This window comes from Ranitomeya variabilis, chromosome 2 (assembly GCF_051348905.1).
Source record: "Ranitomeya variabilis isolate aRanVar5 chromosome 2, aRanVar5.hap1, whole genome shotgun sequence".
Taxonomy (NCBI): Eukaryota; Metazoa; Chordata; class Amphibia; order Anura; family Dendrobatidae; genus Ranitomeya; species Ranitomeya variabilis.
This window is the reverse complement of record NC_135233.1, coordinates 624,074,801-624,096,052: the sequence shown is the minus strand read 5'-3', so window position 1 is coordinate 624,096,052 and position 21,252 is coordinate 624,074,801. Positions and strand designations below refer to the sequence as shown.

The 21,252-nt window shown below is 47.9% G+C and overlaps 1 protein-coding gene across 1 annotated transcript in view; it reads right to left on the bottom strand.

The window, feature by feature from the left end:
• The window catches only part of MMP15 (matrix metallopeptidase 15), a 33,388-nt gene extending 12,520 nt beyond the window's left edge, over positions 1–20,868 (bottom strand). The window contains exons 1-3 of the mRNA XM_077288965.1: positions 20,601–20,868; positions 20,383–20,531; positions 17,778–17,900 (exon numbers count right to left, since the gene is read on the bottom strand). Coding sequence (XP_077145080.1) covers positions 17,778–17,900; positions 20,383–20,531; positions 20,601–20,867 — 539 coding nt within the window. The 5' untranslated portion in view covers position 20,868. The remainder of the gene's footprint in view (positions 1–17,777; positions 17,901–20,382; positions 20,532–20,600) is intronic.
• Positions 20,869–21,252: the final 384 nt, after the last annotated feature.

The following is a 21,252-nucleotide window of genomic DNA, read 5'->3' as shown; positions in this document are numbered from 1 at the left end:
AGTGTGGAAAACTGCCCTGTGATGGAGAAGGATACGGACTTGGATACTTTCCTTCGGGGGTTTCAAAGAACCTGCAGGCAATACCATCTACCCCGTGAGCAGTGGGCGCAGTACCTAACCCCAGGGTTGGGAGGAAAAGCCCTGCAAGTTTTTGCTGGCCTCCCACCAGAGCTAGATGGGAACTATGAGGCCATAAAAGAGGCCCTGATCAGGAAATACAACCTAACACCAGAAGTGTATCGGAGGAAGTTCCGGAACCTGCAACGTGGATCAACTGACAGCTATGCAGATGTTGTGAGCACCTTGAGGACCACGTTCCATCAATGGATCAGGGGACTTTCTGTTACAAGTTTTTTGAGGACTTAACAGATGTTATAGTCAAGGATCAATTTTTTCACATGTGCCCCACGGATGTACGACAATTTGTGCGATCGGGAGCCATGAACTACGAATCACCCAGGATTGCTGACTGCTATGTGGCTAACAGGATGCCTGAGGTGAGGAAGCCATCGGGATTCAGCTGGAGGGGAGGTAAGCCAAACGGGGACCCTTCTCCCTCTGCCGGCCGATCACCAGCGCTGTCCAAGCCCACCTTCTATGGGGCCCCGGGGAATAGACATTCTCTAGGCGATGCAAACCGGTGCTTCTTCTGCAACAAAGTGGGACATGTTAGCGCTGTCTGCCCTGATAGGGAGAAACGCACAACTACAAAGCCGTCTGTGTCCCCACCATCTGTCCTCTTTGTGGCCGGCTCTGATGCGAGGGCTAATGAGAACTGTCAATCTGTCACTGCTGGCAATAAAGTCACCATTGGTCTCAGGGACACTGGAGCAGAGGTGACCCTGGTGCGTCCAGCCATGATAACCCCTGCCGATATCATACCAGGAAAGACCATGTCTATTACCGGGATTGGAGGGGTCAGCCCTGCTGTGCCCATGGCCCGTGTGTACCTGGTCTGGGGATCAGGGAAAGGACTGAGAGAAGTGGGAGTATCAGAGGCTATTCCCACCAATGTGTTGTTAGGCACGGACCTGGGGAGGATGGTGTCCCACTATGTTTCTACCTTGCAAGTAAATGCTACAGAGAAAGTGGAAGCAAGTGACCCACCTGAGATCCCGTGCAAGGAGGGAAAATGTCCCAATGCACAGGACTGTAAATATGTGGCAGCTGTGACCCGGAGTCAGGCGCCGGCTCAGACTCAGGCCCAGAGATTAGAGGATGAGTCTCAGACAGAACTGCCAGAACAGGAGGCCCATACTGTGGCCCCGGAGCCTCCTCACATGGCAGACCCAACAAGGTCCCTGATAACTGACACTGAAGACTCAGCTTCAGACCAGGGCCTGGCAGTCACACTAGGCCAGGGCCTGCAGGCTGACCGTCAGAGCTTCCAGGAGGCCCTGCGGACAAATGTCAGTCTGGAGAAGCTCAGATGTCTTGCAGACCAACCCCCTGCTGCTTCTGGCAAAGAGAGAATATACTGAGACCAGTGCAGACTGTATACAGAGACTATCCCCAAGGATACTACAGAATCTTGGGACTATGAAAGGCGGCTGATCGTCCCTTATCCATTTAGGGAACAATTATTGAGAATTGCCCGTGAAATTCCTTTGGCCGGACACCTTGGAATACAAAAGACTAAAGATCGCTTGACACATAACTTCTATTGGCCCAAGATGGGGACAGATATTGCCAATTACTGTTGATCATGTATAGTTTGTCAGAGAGTTGGAAAGTCCAGGAATATACAGAAAGCTCCATTGATACCACTGCCTGTGATCGATGAGCCTTTCCAGCGAGTGGCTGTGGATATCATAGGGCCACTTGCAATCCCTAGCAGCTGTGGCAAAAAGTACATCCTCACAGTGGTGGGCTATGCTACACGATACCCGGAAGCTGTGGCACTGTCCTCCATCCGAGCAGACAAAGTGGCGGATGCTTTACTGACTGTGTTCTCTCGTGTGGGTTTCCCCAGGGAAATGTTAACCGATCAGGGAACCCAGTTCATGTCCGATCTGATGGAAAGCCTCTGCGAGAAAATACAAATGCAGCATGTTGTGGCCAGCGCCTATCATCCCCAAACCAACGGACTCTGCAAGCGTTTTAACGGAATATTAAAGCAAATGCTCAAAATGCTGGTGTAGACTGAAGGGAGAGACTGGGAGCGGTACCTCCCCCATCTGTTGTTTGCCTACAGAGAGGTACCCCAGGCGTCTACTGGATTCTCCCCCTTTAAACCGGTTTATGGGAGGAGGGTCAGGTGGCCACTTGATTTGATTAAGGACTGTTGGGAGGACGACCCCAGAACTACTGGAGTCTCAGTGGTCGAATATGTACTGCGGTTTAGAGAGAGAATGCAAAAACTGAGCAACCTGGCCCATGAGAACGTGACCCAGGCCCAAATCAACCAGAAGGTCTGGTACGACAGTAATGCCAGACTGAGGGCCTACGAGGAAGGGCAGAAGGTTTGGGTGTTGGTCCCTATGTTATAGAATAAATTGCAGGCCGCATGGGAGGGACCATATACTGTACATAAGCGGCTAAATTATGTTAATTATGTGGTGACACTAGATGAGCATGCAAAACGTCAGATAGTATTTCATGTGAAAGCGCTGAAGGCTCATCATGACAGGGAGACCTGTGTCTTACCTGTCTGTAGCCTGCCTGAAGAGGGGGAGGCTGATCTGTTACTAGATGTGGGGGCCAGGACTCAGTACATGGAGTCCCTGGAGGCAGCAGAGTTTAACCCTGAGCTATCCCACAGTCAGCGGTCTGAGCTGATCGGGGCGCTCAGCGAGTTCACCAAAGTCTTCACAGGGGAGCATGGGAGGACACACTTACCAGTTCACCATGTGGACACTGGTACTAATCCCCCAGTACGGCAGTCTGCTTACCGTGTGTCAACAGAGGTGAAGGCACACATGAGGGAACAGAAAAATGGGAAGCATATACCAAAAATAATAAAAAATATATTTTTATTTAGAGTACATATATAAAATACATAAAAATAGACAGGGACATAGTTGCAAAACCTAAAAATGAATGCTCAAAAAATATTGGCTAGTGCTGTATAGTCCACCACATTTCAAAGAAAATAACTGACATAGTGTCTGACCAATTAAGTCATTTACAAAGAGTATCACTAAGAAATATGAGCATAGATATGGATAGGCAGAAAGCCTTACTCACAATACCGAGTGCAAAACACTTACAGATATATTATACTCACACAAAGTGTCATATGTTACATTCAGGTAGGCAAGCTGCCTCACCATAGAAAGGATAGATTTATAGCAGCCAAAGTTTAATAAAGTGCAAAGTGCTGGTAATTGCTAACAAATGCAATATGTACCCTATCTATCCCAGTGACTTTGGGTAATGTGGCATCTCAATTATGCATCATTTTAAAATGCCTGGGTACTGGTTTCAAGAGACATCTTCAATGTCCTTTGCTTTTAAGATGTCACAATAGTGTTCTCTTACCCTGACCCTTAGGGGTCTAGAGGTGAGGCCCACATATATTTTAGGACAAGGGCACACAGCATAATATACGACACTGTGATGGTGTGATATGCTATTTAGGTATCATTTTGTGTATATTTCTATTTTACTTATTTTCATGGTGTTGAGTTATTTGCCATCTGATATTCTCCCCACAGTTCTGTATTGTTATCTCTCCACAGGGTCAGTGAATAATGTTGTTTGCTAATATGCTAATGACATGTTGACCTAGCTTGTTGAAACAATGAGCCCCTGCGATCCACCCCCCTAACCTGTGAATGGGGAGGTGAGACACAGATGAGTCTTGTTTGGGACTATCAAGTGAAGACAGCACGTCAGAGAGAAGGGGAAGCATATGGACCATTTTTTATCCTCTGTGTGCTGGATTGTTGGGCTCTTATCCTGTTACTGAACTGCATTCGTGTTCTGGACTGTTGTATCCTCAGTGTGGTAGATTATATGGACCTTTAGTGTTTTTGCCTAAATAAAGGTTCTGGAATTGTTCACTATTCTCTTGCTCTGTTGATTGTGTGATACCAGAGAAGGAACCTGTGACAACTGGTGGCAAGCAGCAGGATCAACAGAGCGTAACCTAATGGAGAACCACCCACAGAGTGAGTACAGAAATTGGACTGTATCCAGTTTACAGGAGAGAGCCGGAGACTTGGGCCTGAACTACCAGGGACTGACTAAAGAGGCCTTAATTGATCTAGTGGTGGGTGCTAGCCAGACCACCTACTCCCATATGTCTGAAGGACGAGCAATGGAGACGAGGACCCCCACCCCAAAAAGCCAGTGGGTGGTGTGGTACGAAGAAGAGATGGTGGTTCTGGGCCCAGGCGTCTCTCAGGAGTACAAGGAGGAGGCTGCCCGCTGGGCACAGCGGAGACAAGAAGCAATGGAGCTTGAAAGAGGGAGTAATGCAATGTGGAATGTACACCCAAACGATCCGGGAGCCTGTACGGATCACCCGGACAGAGTTTAAGCCATTTGATGAGGCTTCCGGAGATGTGGAGGGGTTCTTCAAGGACTTTGAGCAGCAGTGTGCTGTGATGGAGGTGCCCCACTCTGGCTGGATGCGTTTGTTAGTGGGACTCCTGAACGGTAGCCTGGCGGAAGCTTACCGAACCATTGACTCACAGCGGAATAGGGATTATGACATTGTAAAGCAGACTATCCTGGATTACCATGCTATCACCCTAGACTCATATAGGGCCAAGTTCCGAGACCTCCCATGCACTACGGGGGGATCGTTTAGGATGTATGCACATAAGATGTCCCAGGCATGTCGGAGATGGCTGGAAGCAGAAAATGCCTTTACTGTGGAAGATGTTATACAGGCGTTCCTTATAGAACAATTTCTTGCCAAGTGCCCCGCAGAGGTACGGGAATGGGTCCGGAAGCGCACACCGTTCACCGCGGATAGAGCTGCTGCCCTGGCCGATGAAGCCCTTACTATCCGACCGCAATGGAGGAGGCTTCTGGACAATGAACCACGGCCTTCTCCCGCGCCCAGTCCCCCTCCGATTATATCTGCCCCTCCACCCAGCCGCAGGCCGATGACAATCACAGCTCACAATCCTGGGCCCCAACAGTTCCGACCACGACCTGGGGGTATCGCAGAGAGGAGATGTTACAAGTGTGGGCAACCTGGACATTTGCAGTCTGGCTGTCCCTCAAGGATTCGGAGGGAGCCCCACCTCGTCCAGTGCATCTTGTGCACGCCATCCCGCCTGAGGAAGAGCTACCATCACCCCCACCAGAGTGGACCACCGACCACGGCACCATAGATACCCCTCCAGGAGTGTACGGACTCCGGCCTTTGTCCATCAGAAATACAGAGCAAAGGCATTGCCACCTGCAGGATGTCTTAATTGATGGATACAAAGTGTCGGGATTTAGAGACACGGGGGCATTCCTGACTATCGCTGACCCCTGTGTGGTTCGACCCGAGGCAATTCACCAGGGCCCGGGAATTCCCATTGTCCTGGCAGGGGGTGTGCGCAAATATATACAGCGAGCTTTGGTACGTTTGGATTATGGTTTTGGAGAAAATCTGTGTTGGATTGGCGTTATGGGAGGACTTCCTGCAGATATCCTCCTTGGAAATGACATTGGGGAGTTACAAAGTCATTTTGTGGGAGCAGAAGGTCCGTGGGCCTCTCACTCTTCTGAAAGAACAATTGGAGGGAGATATCGCAGATACCGGAACGCCCATCATTCTCTACGTTCTAGAGTTCAGAGACTGTCTCACCCAGCTAGCTACCTTGGCTAATGAACATCAGCGAACGGCCCAGTCCAGTCAAAAATCCTGGTATGACCATAAAGCCAGGACCCGGGAATTTATAGACAAGTGCTCATGATTATTGCAACCCCTGCCACTGTACAAATAACTATAAAAAGTGAGCAGGCCAGAGGTCTGTGTAGACCTAATGGCGTGCTCACTTATTATGAGGGGGGAGAGGCTGTGATGGTGTGATATGCTATGTAGGTATCATTTTGTGTATATTTCTATTTTACTTATTTTCATGGTGTTGAGTTGTTATTTGCCATCTGATATTCTCCCCACAGTTCTGTATTGTTATCTCTCCACAGGGTCAGTGAATAATGTTGTTTGCTAATATGCTAATGACATGTTGACCTAGCTTGTTGAAACAATGAGCCCCTGGGACCCACCCCCCTAACATGTGAATGGGGAGGTGAGACACAGATGAGTCTTGTTTGGAACTATCAAGTGAAGACAGCACTTCAGAGAGAAGGGGAAGCATATGGACCATTTTTTATCCTCTGTGTGCTGGATTGTTGGGCTCTTATCCTGTTACTGAACTGCATTCGTGTTCTGGACTGTTGTATCCTCAGTGTGGTGGATTATATGGACCTTTTGTGTTTTTGCCTAAATAAAGGTTCTGGAATTGTTCACTATTCTCTTGCTCTGTTGATTGTGTGATACCGGAGAAGGAACCTGTGACAGACACCATTTGTATTACAGGTTATGTGTCTTGTAATAGTAAAAGTAGTCTTACCACTGCTTGATGTAATTGCCTTCTTCACGCATCTTCCTCCCACCTAAGATCTCTAATTAATGGAATCCCGACTGGACAATTCCTAAGAGTTAAGGCCCCGTCTCACATAGCGATTTACCAACGATCACGACCAGCGATACGACCTGGCCGTGATCGTTGGTAAGTCGCTGTGTGGTCGCTGGGGAGCTGTCACACAGACCGCTCTCTCCAGCGACCAACGATCAGGGGAACGACTTCGGCATCGTTGAAACTGTCTTCAACGATGCCGAAGTCCCCCTGCAGCACCCGGGTAACCAGGGTAAACATCGGGTTACTAAGCGCAGGGCCGCGCTTAGTAACCCGATGTTTACCCTGGTTACCAAAAAAACAAACAGTACATACTCGCCTTTCGGTGTCCAGGTCCCTTGCCGTCTACTTCCTGCTCTGGCTGAGATCCGGCCGTACAGTGAGAGCAGAGCGCAGCGGTGACGTCACTGCTGTGCTCTCACTTCTCACTGTACGGCCGGCAGTCAGTGAGAGCAGGAAGCAGACGGCAAGGGACCTGGACACCGAAAGGCGAGTATGTACTGTTTGTTTTTTTTTACATTTACGCTGGTAACCAGGGTAAACATCGGGTTACTAAGCGCGGCCCTGCGCTTAGTAACCCGATGTTTACCCTGGTTACCAGTGAAGACATCGCTGGATCGGTGTCACACACACCGATTCAGCGATGTCAGCGGGGCCTCAACGACCAAAAAAAGGTCCAGGCCATTCCGACACGACCAGCGATCTCGCAGCAGGGGCCTGATCGCTGGTACGTGTCACACATAGCGAGATCGCTATGGAGGTCGCTGTTGCGTCACAAAACTTGTGACTCAGCAGCGATCTCGCTAGCGATCTCGCTATGTGAGACGGGGCCTTTAAACGAATTTGCTCAAATGAGCAAACTTTTTTTGAACAGGCAAGTGAACTTAGTGAGAGATTTGAAGATCGTGGATATTCAAGGAGAAGTATAAAACGTGGCCTAAGAAAGACAAAGTCAATTACACAAGAGGAATTATTAAAACCACGACCCCAATTTAAAGCTGATCATAAAATAAGATTTATTTCGACATATAATAATAAGTGGCTGGAGATGAAAGAGGCCCTAACTAAATTTCGGCCCATATTAAAAATGGACTCAACTTTAACTAGACATCTCTATGATAGACCATCGATTACGTGCAGGCGTTCAGCCAACCTAAAGGATCAGCTTATACACAGCTACAATCCTGGACCAAGTCCTGAAAAGGCCTTTAGTTCAAAAGGACCACAATGGGGTTTTTTTTCCTTGCAATTCCTGTATTGCTTGCCCAAATTTGTCCAAAGCCTCCACCTTTACATCAAGCAGTGGTAAGACTACTTTTACTATTACAAGACACATAACCTGTAATACAAATGGTGTTGTATATTATGCGGTGTGCCCTTGTCCTAAAATATATGTGGGCCTCACCTCTAGACCCCTAAGGGTCAGGGTAAGAGAACACTATTGTGACATCTTAAAAGCAAAGGACATTGAAGGTGTGTCTTGAAACCAGTACCCAGGCATTTTAAAATGATGCATAATTGTGATGCCACATTACCCAAAGTTACTGGGATAGATAGGGTACATATTGGCCAGTGGGGTGGAAACTGGAGAAAAAGTCTTGCACAATTAGAGGCTCACTGGATCTCAAAAAGGATCTCAACAATTGGGTCAGTTCAACCCAATGGCTTAAATGAAACCTTGAGTTTTGCCCCCCCTTTCTTTAGTTGAGTACAGTGTTGTTTATTGTTTTTTTCCGTTTTTAATCTCATTTTAAACTTCTTTATCATTTTTATAGTTCTCAGCACCTTATTTCACTCCTCGTGTGGCATGCCTGAGTTATTATACTCCTTCACCGCTTCAGAAGAACTTCCCTCTATAGACGCTTCAGCAACCAAAGCCTTTCTGGATATGGATGAAACTTTCAGGTGTACTTTTTTGAATGATATTTATGTATTTCAATAAGTGTATATCTATGCTCGTATACATCACATCATTTAGTTCTAATATAGCGCTGAGGGTTTTTCTTTTTTTTGGGGGGGGGGGTGAATTTTTAATATTTTTTACTACTGATGATAATCTTTGGTAGCACAGAACAATTTTTGTGTCATATTACTACATATTTATACAGTACAGACCAAAAGTTTGGACGCAACTTCTCATTTAAAGATTTTTCTGTATTTTCATGACTATGAAAATTGTACTGAAGGCATCAAAACTATGAATTAACACATGTGGAATTATATACTTAACAAAAAAGTGTGAAACAACTGAAATTATGTCTTAAGCCCCCATCACACTAAGCGAGGTCGCTAGCGAGATCGCTGCTGAGTCACAAGTTTTGTGACGCAACAGCGACCTCAGTAGCGATCTCGCTATGTTTGACACGTAGCAGCGACCAGGCCCCTGCTGTGAGATCGCTGGTCGTGTCGGAATGGCCTGGACCTTTTTTTGATCGTTGAGGTCCCGCTGGGTAGCACACATCGCTGTGTTTGACACCTTACCAACGACCTCGTTGACTACAACGTCACACAGGACGTCCCTCATCGAGGTCTGAATCGTCATAATAGCTGCCATGTGACAGGGTCACAACGACCAACGACATCGTTGTACAGGTCGCTACAGGTCGCCGCATCGCTGCTGCGTCGTTGGGAAGATCTCACTGTTTGACATCTCACCAGCGACCACATAGCGACGCAGCAACGATCCCTGACAGGTCGTATCGTTGTCGGGATCGCTTTAGCGTCGCTAAGTGTGACGGGGCCTTTATATTCTAGGTTCTTCAAAGTAGCCACCTTTTGCTTTGATGACTGCTTTGCACACTCTTGGCATTCTCTTGATGAGCTTCAAGAGGTAGTCACCGGGAATGGTTTTCACTTCACAGGTGTGCTCTGTCAGGTTTAATAAGTGGGATTTCTTGCCTTATAAATGGGGATGGGACTATCAGTTGTGTTGTGCAGAAGTCTGGTGGATACACAGCTGATAGTCCTACTGAATAGACTGTTAGAATTCGTATTATGGCAAGAAAAAAGCAGCTAAGTAAAGAAAAACGAGTGGGTATCATTACTTTAAGAAATGAAGGTTAGCTAGTCCGAAAAATTGGGAAAACTTTGAAAGTGTCCCCAAGTGCAGTGGCAAAAATCATCAAGCGCTACAAAGAACCTGGCTCACATGAGGACCGCCCCAGGAAAGGAAGACCAAGATTTACGTCTGCTTCTGAGGATAAGTTTATCCGAGTCACCAGCCTCAGAAATCGCAGGTTAACAGCAGCTCAGATTAGAGACCAGTTCAATGCCACACAGAGTTCTAGTAGCAGACACATCTCTACAACAACTGTTAAGAGGAGACTTTGTGCAGCAGGCCTTCATGGTAAAATAGCTGCTAGGAAACCATTGCCAAGGACAGGCAACAAGCAGAAGAGACTTGTTTGGGCTAAAGAATGCAAGGAATGGACATTAGACCAGTGGAAATCTGTGCTTTGGTCTGATATGTCCAAATTTGAGATGTTTGGTTCCAACCACCGTGTCTTTGTGCAATGCAGAAAAGGTGAACGGATGGACTCTACGTGCCTGGTTCCCACCGTGAAGCATGGAGGAGAAGGTGTGATGGTGTGGGGGTGCTTTGCTGGTGACACTGTTGGGGATTTATTCAAAAGTGAAGGCATACTGAACCAGCATGGCTACCACAGCATCTTGCAGCGGCATGCTATTCCATCCGGTTTGCGTTTAGTTGGACCATCATTTATTTTTCAACAGGACAATGACCCCAAACACACCTCCAGGCTGTGTAAGGGCTATTTGACCTAGATGGAGAGTGATGAGGTGCTACGCCAGATGACCTGGCCTCCACAGTCACCAGACCTGAACCCAATCGAGATGTTTGGGGTGAGCTGGACAGCAGAGTGAGGGCAAAAGGGCCAACAAGTGCTAAGCATCTCTGGGAACTCCTTCAAGATTGTTGGAAGACCATTCCCGGTGACAACCTCCTGAAGCTCATCAAGAGAATGCCAAGAGTGTGCAAAGCAGTCATCAAAGCAAAAGGCGGCTACTTTGAAGAACCTAGAATATAAGACATAATTTCAGCTTTTTCACACTTTTTTGTTAAGTATATAATTCCACATGTGTTAATTCATAGTTTTGATGCCTTCAGTGTGAACGTACAATTTTCATAGTCATGAAAATACAGAAAAATCTTGAAATGAGAAGGTGTGTTTAAACTTTTGGTCTGTACTGTACATACATAATATTTTTTCGGTAATTTCCTTTTGGTATTTTTTATTATTTTTTTCATATTTATTTATTTTATTCAGTTTTATAACAATACACATAATTTGATTACTTTATTATCACAAACCACTTTTCTCTTTAAACAAGGCAATTTTATTTGTTCAATATTTTAATATTGTTAATTGCACAATTCCTCTATATTTATGGCTGTGTGTGTTCACTTTGTTATGTAAAATATCTGTATTCACATATTTATAGATATACATAACTCTTTATTTGTTATTTAATGATTTGTAATGCACTGGCGGTATTATTAATTGTACAGACTTATTCTAAACGATGCAGCACTTCTATATGCTACAGTCATGGCCAAAAGTATTGACACCCCTGCAATTCTGTCAGATAATACTCAGTTTCTTCCTGAAAATGATTGCAAACACAAATTCTTTGATATTATTACCTTCATATGTCTTAAATGAAAAAACACAAAAAGAATTGTCCTAAAGCCAAATTGGATATAATTCCACACCAAACATAAAAAAGGGGGTGGACAAAAGTATTGGCACTGTTCGAAAAATCATGTGATGCTTCTATAATTTGTGTAATTAACAGCACCTGTAACTTACCTGTGGCACCTAACAGGTGTTGGCAATAACTAAATCACACTTGCAGCCAGTTGACATGGATTAAAGTTGACTCAACCTCTGTCCTGTGTACTTGTGTGTACCACATTGAGCATGGAGAAAAGAAAGAAGACCAAAGAACTGTCCGAGGACTTGAGAAACCAAATTGTGAGGAAGCATGAGCAATCTCAAGGTGTGAAGGAACAAATTATGAAAGGTTCTCCATTTTGTGCTTTTCGACTCCATTTTCTTGTTGCTTAAAGATAAATTCTGTTATTTAATTAGGTAAAAGGTTACAGCTGCCATGAAGTAACTTTATCTTGTTGTTCACAAGCCTGTTATTCAACTAGGCTATGGTTCATAATTGGTATAAAGACCTTGAGTCTTCTGACTTGAGCCAGATAATAGATTCGGGGGTGTATTGCTATACAAGACTGAGGCACCAGTTAGAAAAACACATACTATGCCAAGAAGACATGACCATATATGTAGTTTCCGTTTTTTCTGTATTTTCATGGGTTAAGTTTTTCCTGCATTCTTATAGGTTAAGAACTGTGAGCGTGTTCTTATGCTGATTGGTTGAAGTATAATTTCTATGATTATGAAAAGCGATACACAATAAAACGGGGGCCAGAGATCTGCTCGATCCCCCATACAGAGGCACACGTCTCCGTCTGGTCATTTTCAGTTGCCGGCAACACCCTGTAGCTTAATTTGGAAATCACTGAGTTAACCGTGAAGGATCACTTTAGATCCTCCCTCAACAAAGGCTACAAGTCCATCTCCAAAGACCTGAATGTTCCTGTGTCTAGTCAAGTTTAAAGCCCATGGCAATGTGGCTAACCTCCCTAGATGTGGGCGGAAAAGAAAAATTGACAAGAGATTTCAACGCAAGATTATGCGGATGTTGGATAAAGAACCTCGACTAACATCCAAACAAGTTCAAGCTGCCCTGCAGTCCGAGGGTACAACAGTGTCAACCCGTACTATCTGTCGGCATCTGAATGAAAAGGCATTGTATGGTAGGAGACCCAGGAAGACCCCACTTCTTACCCCGAGACATAAAAAAGCCAGGCTGGAGTTTGCCAAAACTTACCTAAAAAAGCCTACAACGTTTTGGAAGAATGTTCTCTGTCAGATGAGACAAAAGTAGAGCTTTTTGGGCAAAGGCATCAACATAGAGTTTACAGGAGAAAAAAAAGAGGCATTCAAAGAAAAGAACACGGTCCCTACAGTCAAACATGGCGGAGGTTCCCTGATGTTTTGGGGTTGCTTTGCTGCCTCTGGCACTGGACTGCTTGACTGTGTGCATGGCATTATGAAGTCTGAAGACTACCAACGAATTTTTCAGCATTTCAGCATAATGAGACCCAGTGTGAGAAAGCTGGGTCTCCCTCAGAGGTCATGGGTCTTCCAGCAGGACAATGACCCAAAACACACTTCAAAAAACACTAGAAAATGGTTTGAGAGAAAGCACTGGAGACTTCTAAGGTGGCCAGCAATGAGTCCAGACCTGAATCCCATAGAACACCTGTGGAGAGATCTAAAAATGGCACTTTGGAGAAGGCACCCTTCAAATATCAGGGAAATATTCAGCACACTCCAAAGAAGTCTGATGCAAGGAGGGGTGTTTAATACATACAGTAATCACAGTCACAAACGTTTCGGTCAAACAAAAGACCTTCATCAGTGTGTTCTAATGTTTACAAGGCGTTAGATTGTACACCCGTGCTAATATAGAATTTTGCATCGACTTATGAAGTATGGTAAGAACAATAGCTTCCAAATGGAGGGCTGACACTAGCTGGTCGAGCAAGGGAGGTAGATCAGGCTCATTCATAGAGGGCTGCAGGTGCCGTGGACCTGCGGTGGATGCCGCGTCCCTCACCCCTGGATCCTGAACAGTGATGACCGGCTAGGTTAGCCCTCTATGAATGAGCCTGATCTATCTCCCTTGCTCGACCAGCTAGTGTCAGCCCTCCATTTTAATATGCAAATTGCCTCTGCTGAAAAAAAGAGGACTTAACTCTATAGCGCCACCTATTGGAAGTTTGGAAGGTGGCGCTATAGAGTTAAGTCCTCTTTTTTTCAGCAGAGGCAATTTGCATATTTAAATTCCCAGAGGAGCATTGCACGGCGAATAAGCCTCCTTACCTTGACAAGCCAGCTGGTATGTCACTCTCCATAAGGAGAAACGTTACCCCTTAGCCCTCCATTTGGAAGCTATTGTTCTTACCATACTTCATAAGTTGATGCAAAATTCTATATTAGTACGGGTGTACAATCTAACGCCTTGTAAACATTAGAACACACTGATGGTCTTTTGTTTGACCGAAACGTTTGTGACTGTGAATACTGTATGTATTAAACACCCCTCCTTGCATCAGACTTCTTTGGAGTGTGCTGAATATTTCTCTATACTATGCCTTAAGGTCTGGGCACCTATTTTCATGCACCTCCACCTTTGGGCTGTGCTGACCATTTAATTTACTATTTCAAATATCAGGGACCTGGAGCAGTTTGCCAAAGAACAATGGTCTAAAATTCCAGCAGAGCATTGTAAGAAACGCATTGATGGTTACCGGAAGCGGTTGGTCGCAGTTATTTTGGCTAAAGGTTGTGCAACCAAGTATTAGGCTGAGGGTGCCAATACTTTTGTCTGGCCCATTTTTGGAGTTTTGTGTGAAATGATCAATGTTTTGCTTTTTGCTTCATTCTCTTTTGTGTTTTTTCATTTAAGACAAATTAAATGAAGATAATAATACCGAAGAATTTGTGTTTGCAATCATTTTCAGGAAGAAACTGAGTATTATCTGACAGAATTGCAGGGGTGTCAATACTTTTGGCCATGACTGTATATATCTTTAACATCTTTGCTTTGGTCTGAGCTGGCAAATGCAGCAGTCATAATCCGTAGTGGTGAGCGCTTCTGTCCGCTCCCTGACGGGCGTTACCGTGGTGACACGTCTATCCGGGCCCCTCTTCGCTCTCCTATCCTGACGCGTCGGATGGGGGCATGGTTTGGGGTCATGTGACGCCGATGGGCGGTAGCGTCACGCAGGTCTTGCTGGCGGAAGCACCGCACTACAACCGCTGCCACCACTGATTAAACCATGAGGTATATAAGGACATTTGTTACTGGGTAAGACAGACTCCCCCGAGAGAAAGCCAACGCGAAACGCGCGTCGGGGTCCAACTGTGCCACCCATAGTCTGCTCATAGGGTTAGTTCCACCATTTTAGCACTTGCTATTCTGTGCACATTTAGATATACATCTTGGCCGCTCTATTTGTTAGCAATTACCAGCACCTTGCACTTCATTGATTTCTTTGGCTGCTGTTGCCTACAACAATTTATAGGGGTCCAACTGTGCCGCCTTCAGTCTGCTTATAAGGGCAGTTTTACCATCTCAGCACTTGCTTTTTTGTGCACTTTTAGATATATTTCTTGGCCGCTGCATTTGTTAGCAATTACCAGCACTTTGCACTTTATTAAACTTTGGCTACTATAAATCTATCCTTTCTATGGTGAGGCAGCTTGCCTACATGAATGTAACATAGGACACTTTGTGTCAGTATAATATATCTGTAAGTGTTTTGCACTCGGTATTGTGAGTAAGGCTTTCTGCCTATCCATATCTATGCTAATATTTCTTAGTGATACTCTTTGTAAATGACTTATTTGGTCAGACACTATGGCAGTTATTTTTTTTGAAATGTGGTGGACTGAACAGCACTAACCAATATTTTTTGAGCATTAATTTTTAGGTGGTTAGTTTTGCAACTATGTCCCTGTCTATTTTTATGTATTTTATCTATGTACTCTAAATAAAAATATATTTTTTTTTATTATTTTTGGTATATGCTTCCCATTTTTCTAGGTTATAATTTGGTTGGAAGTGCCAATACATCTAGGCCATTTCTTCTTCTTTTTGGTTTAACATGAGGGAACAGGTAGAGGAGATGCTGAACCTCAAGATGATACAAAAATCCCAGAGTGCCTGGGCCTCGCCTGTGGTTCTTGTCCCAAAAAATGACCGTACTACCCGGTTCTGTGTAGAATACAGGAAATTAAATGTACTGACAACATGTGAAGTCTACCCCATGCCGAGGATAGACGAGCTGTTAGAGCAGCTAGCTAAGGCATCGTACCTCACCATCATGGAATTAAGTAGGGGATACTGGCAGAGACCCCTGACCAGAGAAGCTCAGGAGAGGTCTGCATTTATAACGCCATTCGGGCTGTTTGAGTTTCTGGTGATGCCATTTGGTATGAAGAATGCCACCATTGAGAAGGAATGTTTGGCAATTCTGTGGACTCTGCAGAAGCTGCAACCATACCTCTATGGGCGCAACTTCACCGTGATCACAGATCATAACCCACTGAGTTGGCTCAACAGAGTAGTTGGGGACAACGAGAAATTGCTTAGATAGAGTCTAATATTACAGCAATACGATTTCACAAATCAGCATAAGGAGGGAGTCGATCATGGCAATGCTGATGGCCTATCTCGCCAAGGTGGGGAGGAACCAGATACGTGCTCGGGAGCTGACCTGTAAGTCAACCCCCATGCACGTTCATAAGAAGGGAGGTGTGGTGAAATATGTGTGTGTATATATATGTATATATGTACTTCTGTCTCCAAATCTCACTAGGAGGTCTAGCTAGGACCAAGAAGAAAGGGTAACACTTGACACCTTCTAGCTCTTGGAAGAGAGATGTCAATTACGGCCTGATAGTATCTCTGTGGGAACGTTTACACAAAGGATCTCAAGAGAAAATAATATATTCATTGGTAGCGCGGCCGTGGTCCAATCAAACACAAGCAATTATGATATTAACCTGAGGGGCAGGTCTAGAAACCTGACCTCCAGACCAAAGCTATAAATTAAGTATCAAACACCGGGCACACTCAGGGATTTTTTGTGCTAACATTTATTCCTATACAAAGCTATAAATTAGACTTGTATACCTAGAATCGTAAGGAAAAAAAAAAAACATGTCCCAGCTCCATGATAAAATTCAGGCGTTATATCTTTATTAAATCCTGTTTAAGCTGTTTGAGCTTGGATAAAGATCCGCTTGGATCGAAACGTGTCGCTCGTTGTCCTGTGTGCCCGTGGAGAGCTTTACAGCCATCATTTTTAAACAGGATTTAATAAAGATATAACGCCTGAATTTTATCATGGAGCTGGAACATGTTTTTTTTTTCCTTTGGATTTGACCTCGTTGATCAGCGTGGAGTTCCGTGCACCTGCGGTGGTCGCTTGGTGAGCTGGCTTTTTTCCTCTATTTCTATACCTAGAATCGTGTTCACATGTGAGGGCTGCCTAAGAAGCTGATGTGTTCCGCCAGCTCATTATTCACCCCCCCCCCCCCCAGGGAGCAGAAAGCAGACTACCAAGTTAGATGATTTCAGTAAGTTTTTATTATCATATTTTTATACCCTTTTCTTACTGTAAGCACTGTACCTTTTTGTATTAAAGTATAAAACTTTAACAAGTTGAACCTTGAATATTCTAACTAATCCATAGCCTAAGGTGTGTGAGCCTTATGAGTGGTAGACATTATTAGTATTAATATTTCCGGGACTCATCGCCCGTTTATTCGATGAGTGGTGGCAGTGTGTATGAGCGGGTGTGTGGCCTGGGTCGGTTTGTGATTTATGCTCCCATTACAGCATAGGACAGAAGTTGGATGCTGGACTGAGAGTGGGGAGATAGATTAACCCTTGCAGGCACAACCCCAAGTCAAGTGCTGAGAGGGGATACGTGACAAATTAGTTACACCACGGAGTGGGGATCCGTGACACTGCAGTTTCAGGACAGATGTTAAACTACTGCTGGTTACACATATAAACCTATACATATTTCACTACACACACTATTCTGCTGCTACATCATGTCTCATCCTCCAGAGCTGCAGTCAGTGTTCTGCTGTTACATCATGTCTAGTAATGAGTGAATATACTCGTTACTCGAGATTTCCCGAGCACGCTCGGGGGTCCCCCGAGTATTTTTTAGTGCTCGGAGATTTAGTTTTTCTTGCCGCAGCTGCATGATTTACATCTGTTAAGCAGCATAAGTACATGTGGGGGTTGCCTGGTTGCTAGGGAATCCCCACATGTACTTATGCTGGCTAACAGATGTAAATCATTCAGCTGCGGCAAGAAAAACTAAATCTCCGAGCACCAAAAAATACTCGGGGGACCCCCGAGCGTGCTCGGGAAATCTCGAGTAACGAGTATATTCGCTCATCACTAATCATGTCTCATCCTCCAGAACTGTGGTAACTATTCTGCTGGTGAATTGTGTGAAGGATGAGAGCTGCTGTGCTTGGCCCTGCAGTGATCCGCGGTGGTCACCTGTACGTCAGCTGCAGCTGGCTCCACTTGCGCCCGGTGTGGGCGTACCGCTTCCTCCGCATGCTGAACTTGGTTCTGCTTCCCAGCTGGTCAGGGACCCCGCAGCGCGGCTTCTGCATCCACCTGGCAACAAATGGCAGCCATGTCAGCAGGGGCAGGTGGTGACCCGGTGACAACACATTTAGGAGGATCTGCGAGCAGATTCCACAATACAATCTGAAGGCACTATTACACAGATGAGACTTGATGAGGCCGCTGTTACTTACTGTGAAAGCCATATCAAATGAGGTGGAATAATCAGCCCAATGTGAACAAGACCTGCCCCAGCAATGGCCTCCAGGTGATGGATATTCCAGGGCCAAGGCAACACCACCAGGACGCAGGAAAGAGGAGGCCGTCATCATCTACACCACCAGAACGCGGGGGAGAGGATGCCATCACCGTCTACACCACCAGGACGCAAGGGAGAGGACGCCATCACCGTCAACACCACCAGGACGCAAGGGAGAGGAGGCCTTCACCGTCTACCCCACAAGGATGCAGGGGAGAGGAGGCCATCAGCGTCTACACCACCAGGACGCAAGGGAGAGGAGGCCTTCACCGTCTACCCCACAAGGATGCAGGGGAGAGGAGTCTGTCACAGTCTACACCACCAGGACGCAGGGGAGAGGAGGCCGTCACCGTCTACACCACAAGGACGCAGGGGAGAGGAGGCCGTCAGCGTATACGCCACCAAGACGTGGGAGAGAGGAGGCCGTCACTGTCTACACCAGGACGCAGGGGAGAGGAGGCCATCACCGTCTACACCACCAGGATGTGGGAGAGAGGAGGCCGTCACAGTCTACACCACCAGGATGCAGGGGAGAGGAGGCCGTCACCATCTACACCACCAGGACGCAGGGGAGAGGAGGCCGTCACCGTTTACACCACCAGGACGCAGAAGAGAGGAGGTCATCACCGTCTACACCACCAGGACACGGGAGAGAAGGCCGTCAGCGTATACGCCACCAGGATGTGGGAGAGAGGAGGCCATCACCGTCTACACCAGGACGCAGGGGAGAGGAGGCCATCACCGTCTACACCACCAGGACGCAGGGGAGAGGAGGCTGTCAGCGTATACGCCACCAGGACGTGTGAGAGGAGGCCGTCACAGTCTACACATTCAGGACGCAGGGGAGAGGAGGCCGTCACAGTCTACACCACCAGGACGCAGGAGAGAGGAGTCCGTCACAGTCTACACCACCAGGATGCATGAGAGAGGAGGCCGTCAGCGTATACGCCACCAGGACGCAGGGGAGAGGAGGCCGTCAGCGTATACGCCACCAGGACGCAGGGGAGAGGAGGCCATCACCGTTTACACCACCAGGACGCAGGGGAGAGGAGGCCGTCACAGTCTACATAATCAGGACGCAGGGGAGAGGAGGCCGTCACAGTCTACACAATCAGGACGCAGGGGCAGGAGGCTGTCACAGTCTACACCACCAGGACGCAGGGGAAAGGAGGCCGCCACAGTCTACACAATCAGGACACAGGGGGAGGAGGCCGTCACCTTCTGCCACCAAAGCTCTAAAAGAAGGCTGGTGGTGTGCACCCTCCAGTGCATGCAGGTGATGTGTTCTCGGGGGAAGAAGGAGCAGCGAATCATGACAGCCAGGAGGGCTCTACTAGTAGTAGAAAGTGCTGTGGGGGGCTCTCTGGTAGCACGCAGTGCTGGTGGGGGGCTCTCTGGTAGCACGCAGTGCTGGTGGGGGGGGGGGGCTCTCTGGTAGCACACAGTGCTGTGGGGGCTCACTGGTAGTACACAGTGCTGTGGGGGGCTCTCTGGTAGCACGCGGTGCTGGCGGGGCTCTCTGGTAGCATGCAGTGCTGGTGGGGGGGCTCTCTGGTAGCACGCAGTGCAGTGGGGGCTCACTGGTAGTACGCAGTGCTGTGGGGGGCTCTCTGGTAGCATGCGGTGCTGGCGGGGGGGCTCTGGTGGTACGCGGTGCTGGCAGGGGGGCTCTCTGGTAGTACGCGGTGCTGGCAGGGGGGCTCTCTGGTAGTACGCAGTGCTGTGGGGGGCTCTCTGGTAGTACGCAGTGCTGTGGGGGGGGCTCTCCGGTAGTACGCAGTGCTGTGGGGGGCTCTCTGGTAGTACGCAGTGCTGTGGGGGGGCTCTCTGGTAGTACGCAGTGCGGTGAGGGGCTCTCTGGTAGTACGCAGGGCTGTGGGGGGCTCTCTGGTAGTACGCAGTGCTGTGGGGGGGCTCTCTGGTAGTACGCAGTGCGGTGAGGGGCTCTCTGGTAGCACGCAGTGCTGTGGGGGGCTCTCTGGTAGTACGCAGTGCGGTGAGGGGCTCTCTGGTAGTACGCAGGGCTGTGGGGGGCTCTCTGGTAGTACGCAGTGCTGTGGGGGGGCTCTCTGGTAGTACGCAGTGCGGTGAGGGGCTCTCTGGTAGCACGCAGTGCTGTGGGGGGGCTCTCTGGTAGTACGCAGTGCGGTGAGGGGCTCTCTGGTAGCACGCAGTGCTGTGGGGGGCTCTCTGGTAGTACGCAGTGCTGTGAGGGGCTCTCTGGTAGCACGCAGTGCTGTGGGGGGGCTCTCTGGTAGTACGCACGGTCCTTACTCTCTTGTGCTGGCATCCAGTTCTCCGGACACCGGGATCCCGTAGAAGCGCTGCATTTCGGCGATGGCGGCGGACAGGCTGTGTGCGGAGCGCAGGGTGGACATCTGGCGGCTGGCGGGGGGGAGGTAGCCATAGAGCTGCAGCCAGGCCTGGGGAGAAGAGAGCACAGGTCACACAGCAGCCGCAGCGGCCCCGCCACCGCCCCGCGCACTACGCACCTCCGCCCGGGGATCGTCCTCACCGCCGGCCGCGTATCGCTGACAGGAGAGAAGGAGGACGCTGCAGCCCAGCAGCAGCCCCGGGGCCCGGCGAGCTCCTCGCACGCTAGCTGTGGCCCCGCTGTCCGTCATGCCCCGGCTCAGCCCCGCGCGGCGCTCAGTGTAGGGCGGATGAGGAGACGCTCCCGCTCTCAGGGCCTCGTCCTCCCCGGACAAGCGGCTGCTCCATAGAAGAGCCGCGAGCTGCGCGTGCGCACACCGGACCATGCCCCATCCTCTCCCTGCTGCAGGCCAAGCTGCTGCCACCTGGCGGTGACCGCGGGAACAGCAGGGACCTGTCCGCAGGCTGATGTGCACGGAAACCGTGAGACGGGGCCGCAGCTGTGAGAAGGAGCAGGGGAGGAAGCTACCCTGTATAGGTTTACAGTGTGCTTAGATGTGGACAGCAAGCTGCGGCCTCACCTCCCAGGAATGTGAGTTAGGCTGCCCTCACACTAGCAGTATTTGTAAGCCAAAACCAGGAGTGGGTGATAAATACAGAAGTGGTGCATATGTTTCTGTTATACTTTTCCTCTAATTGCTCCACTCCTGGTTTTAGCTAAAAATACTGATGTAAAATACTGAACAAATACTGCTAGTGTGACGGCAGCCT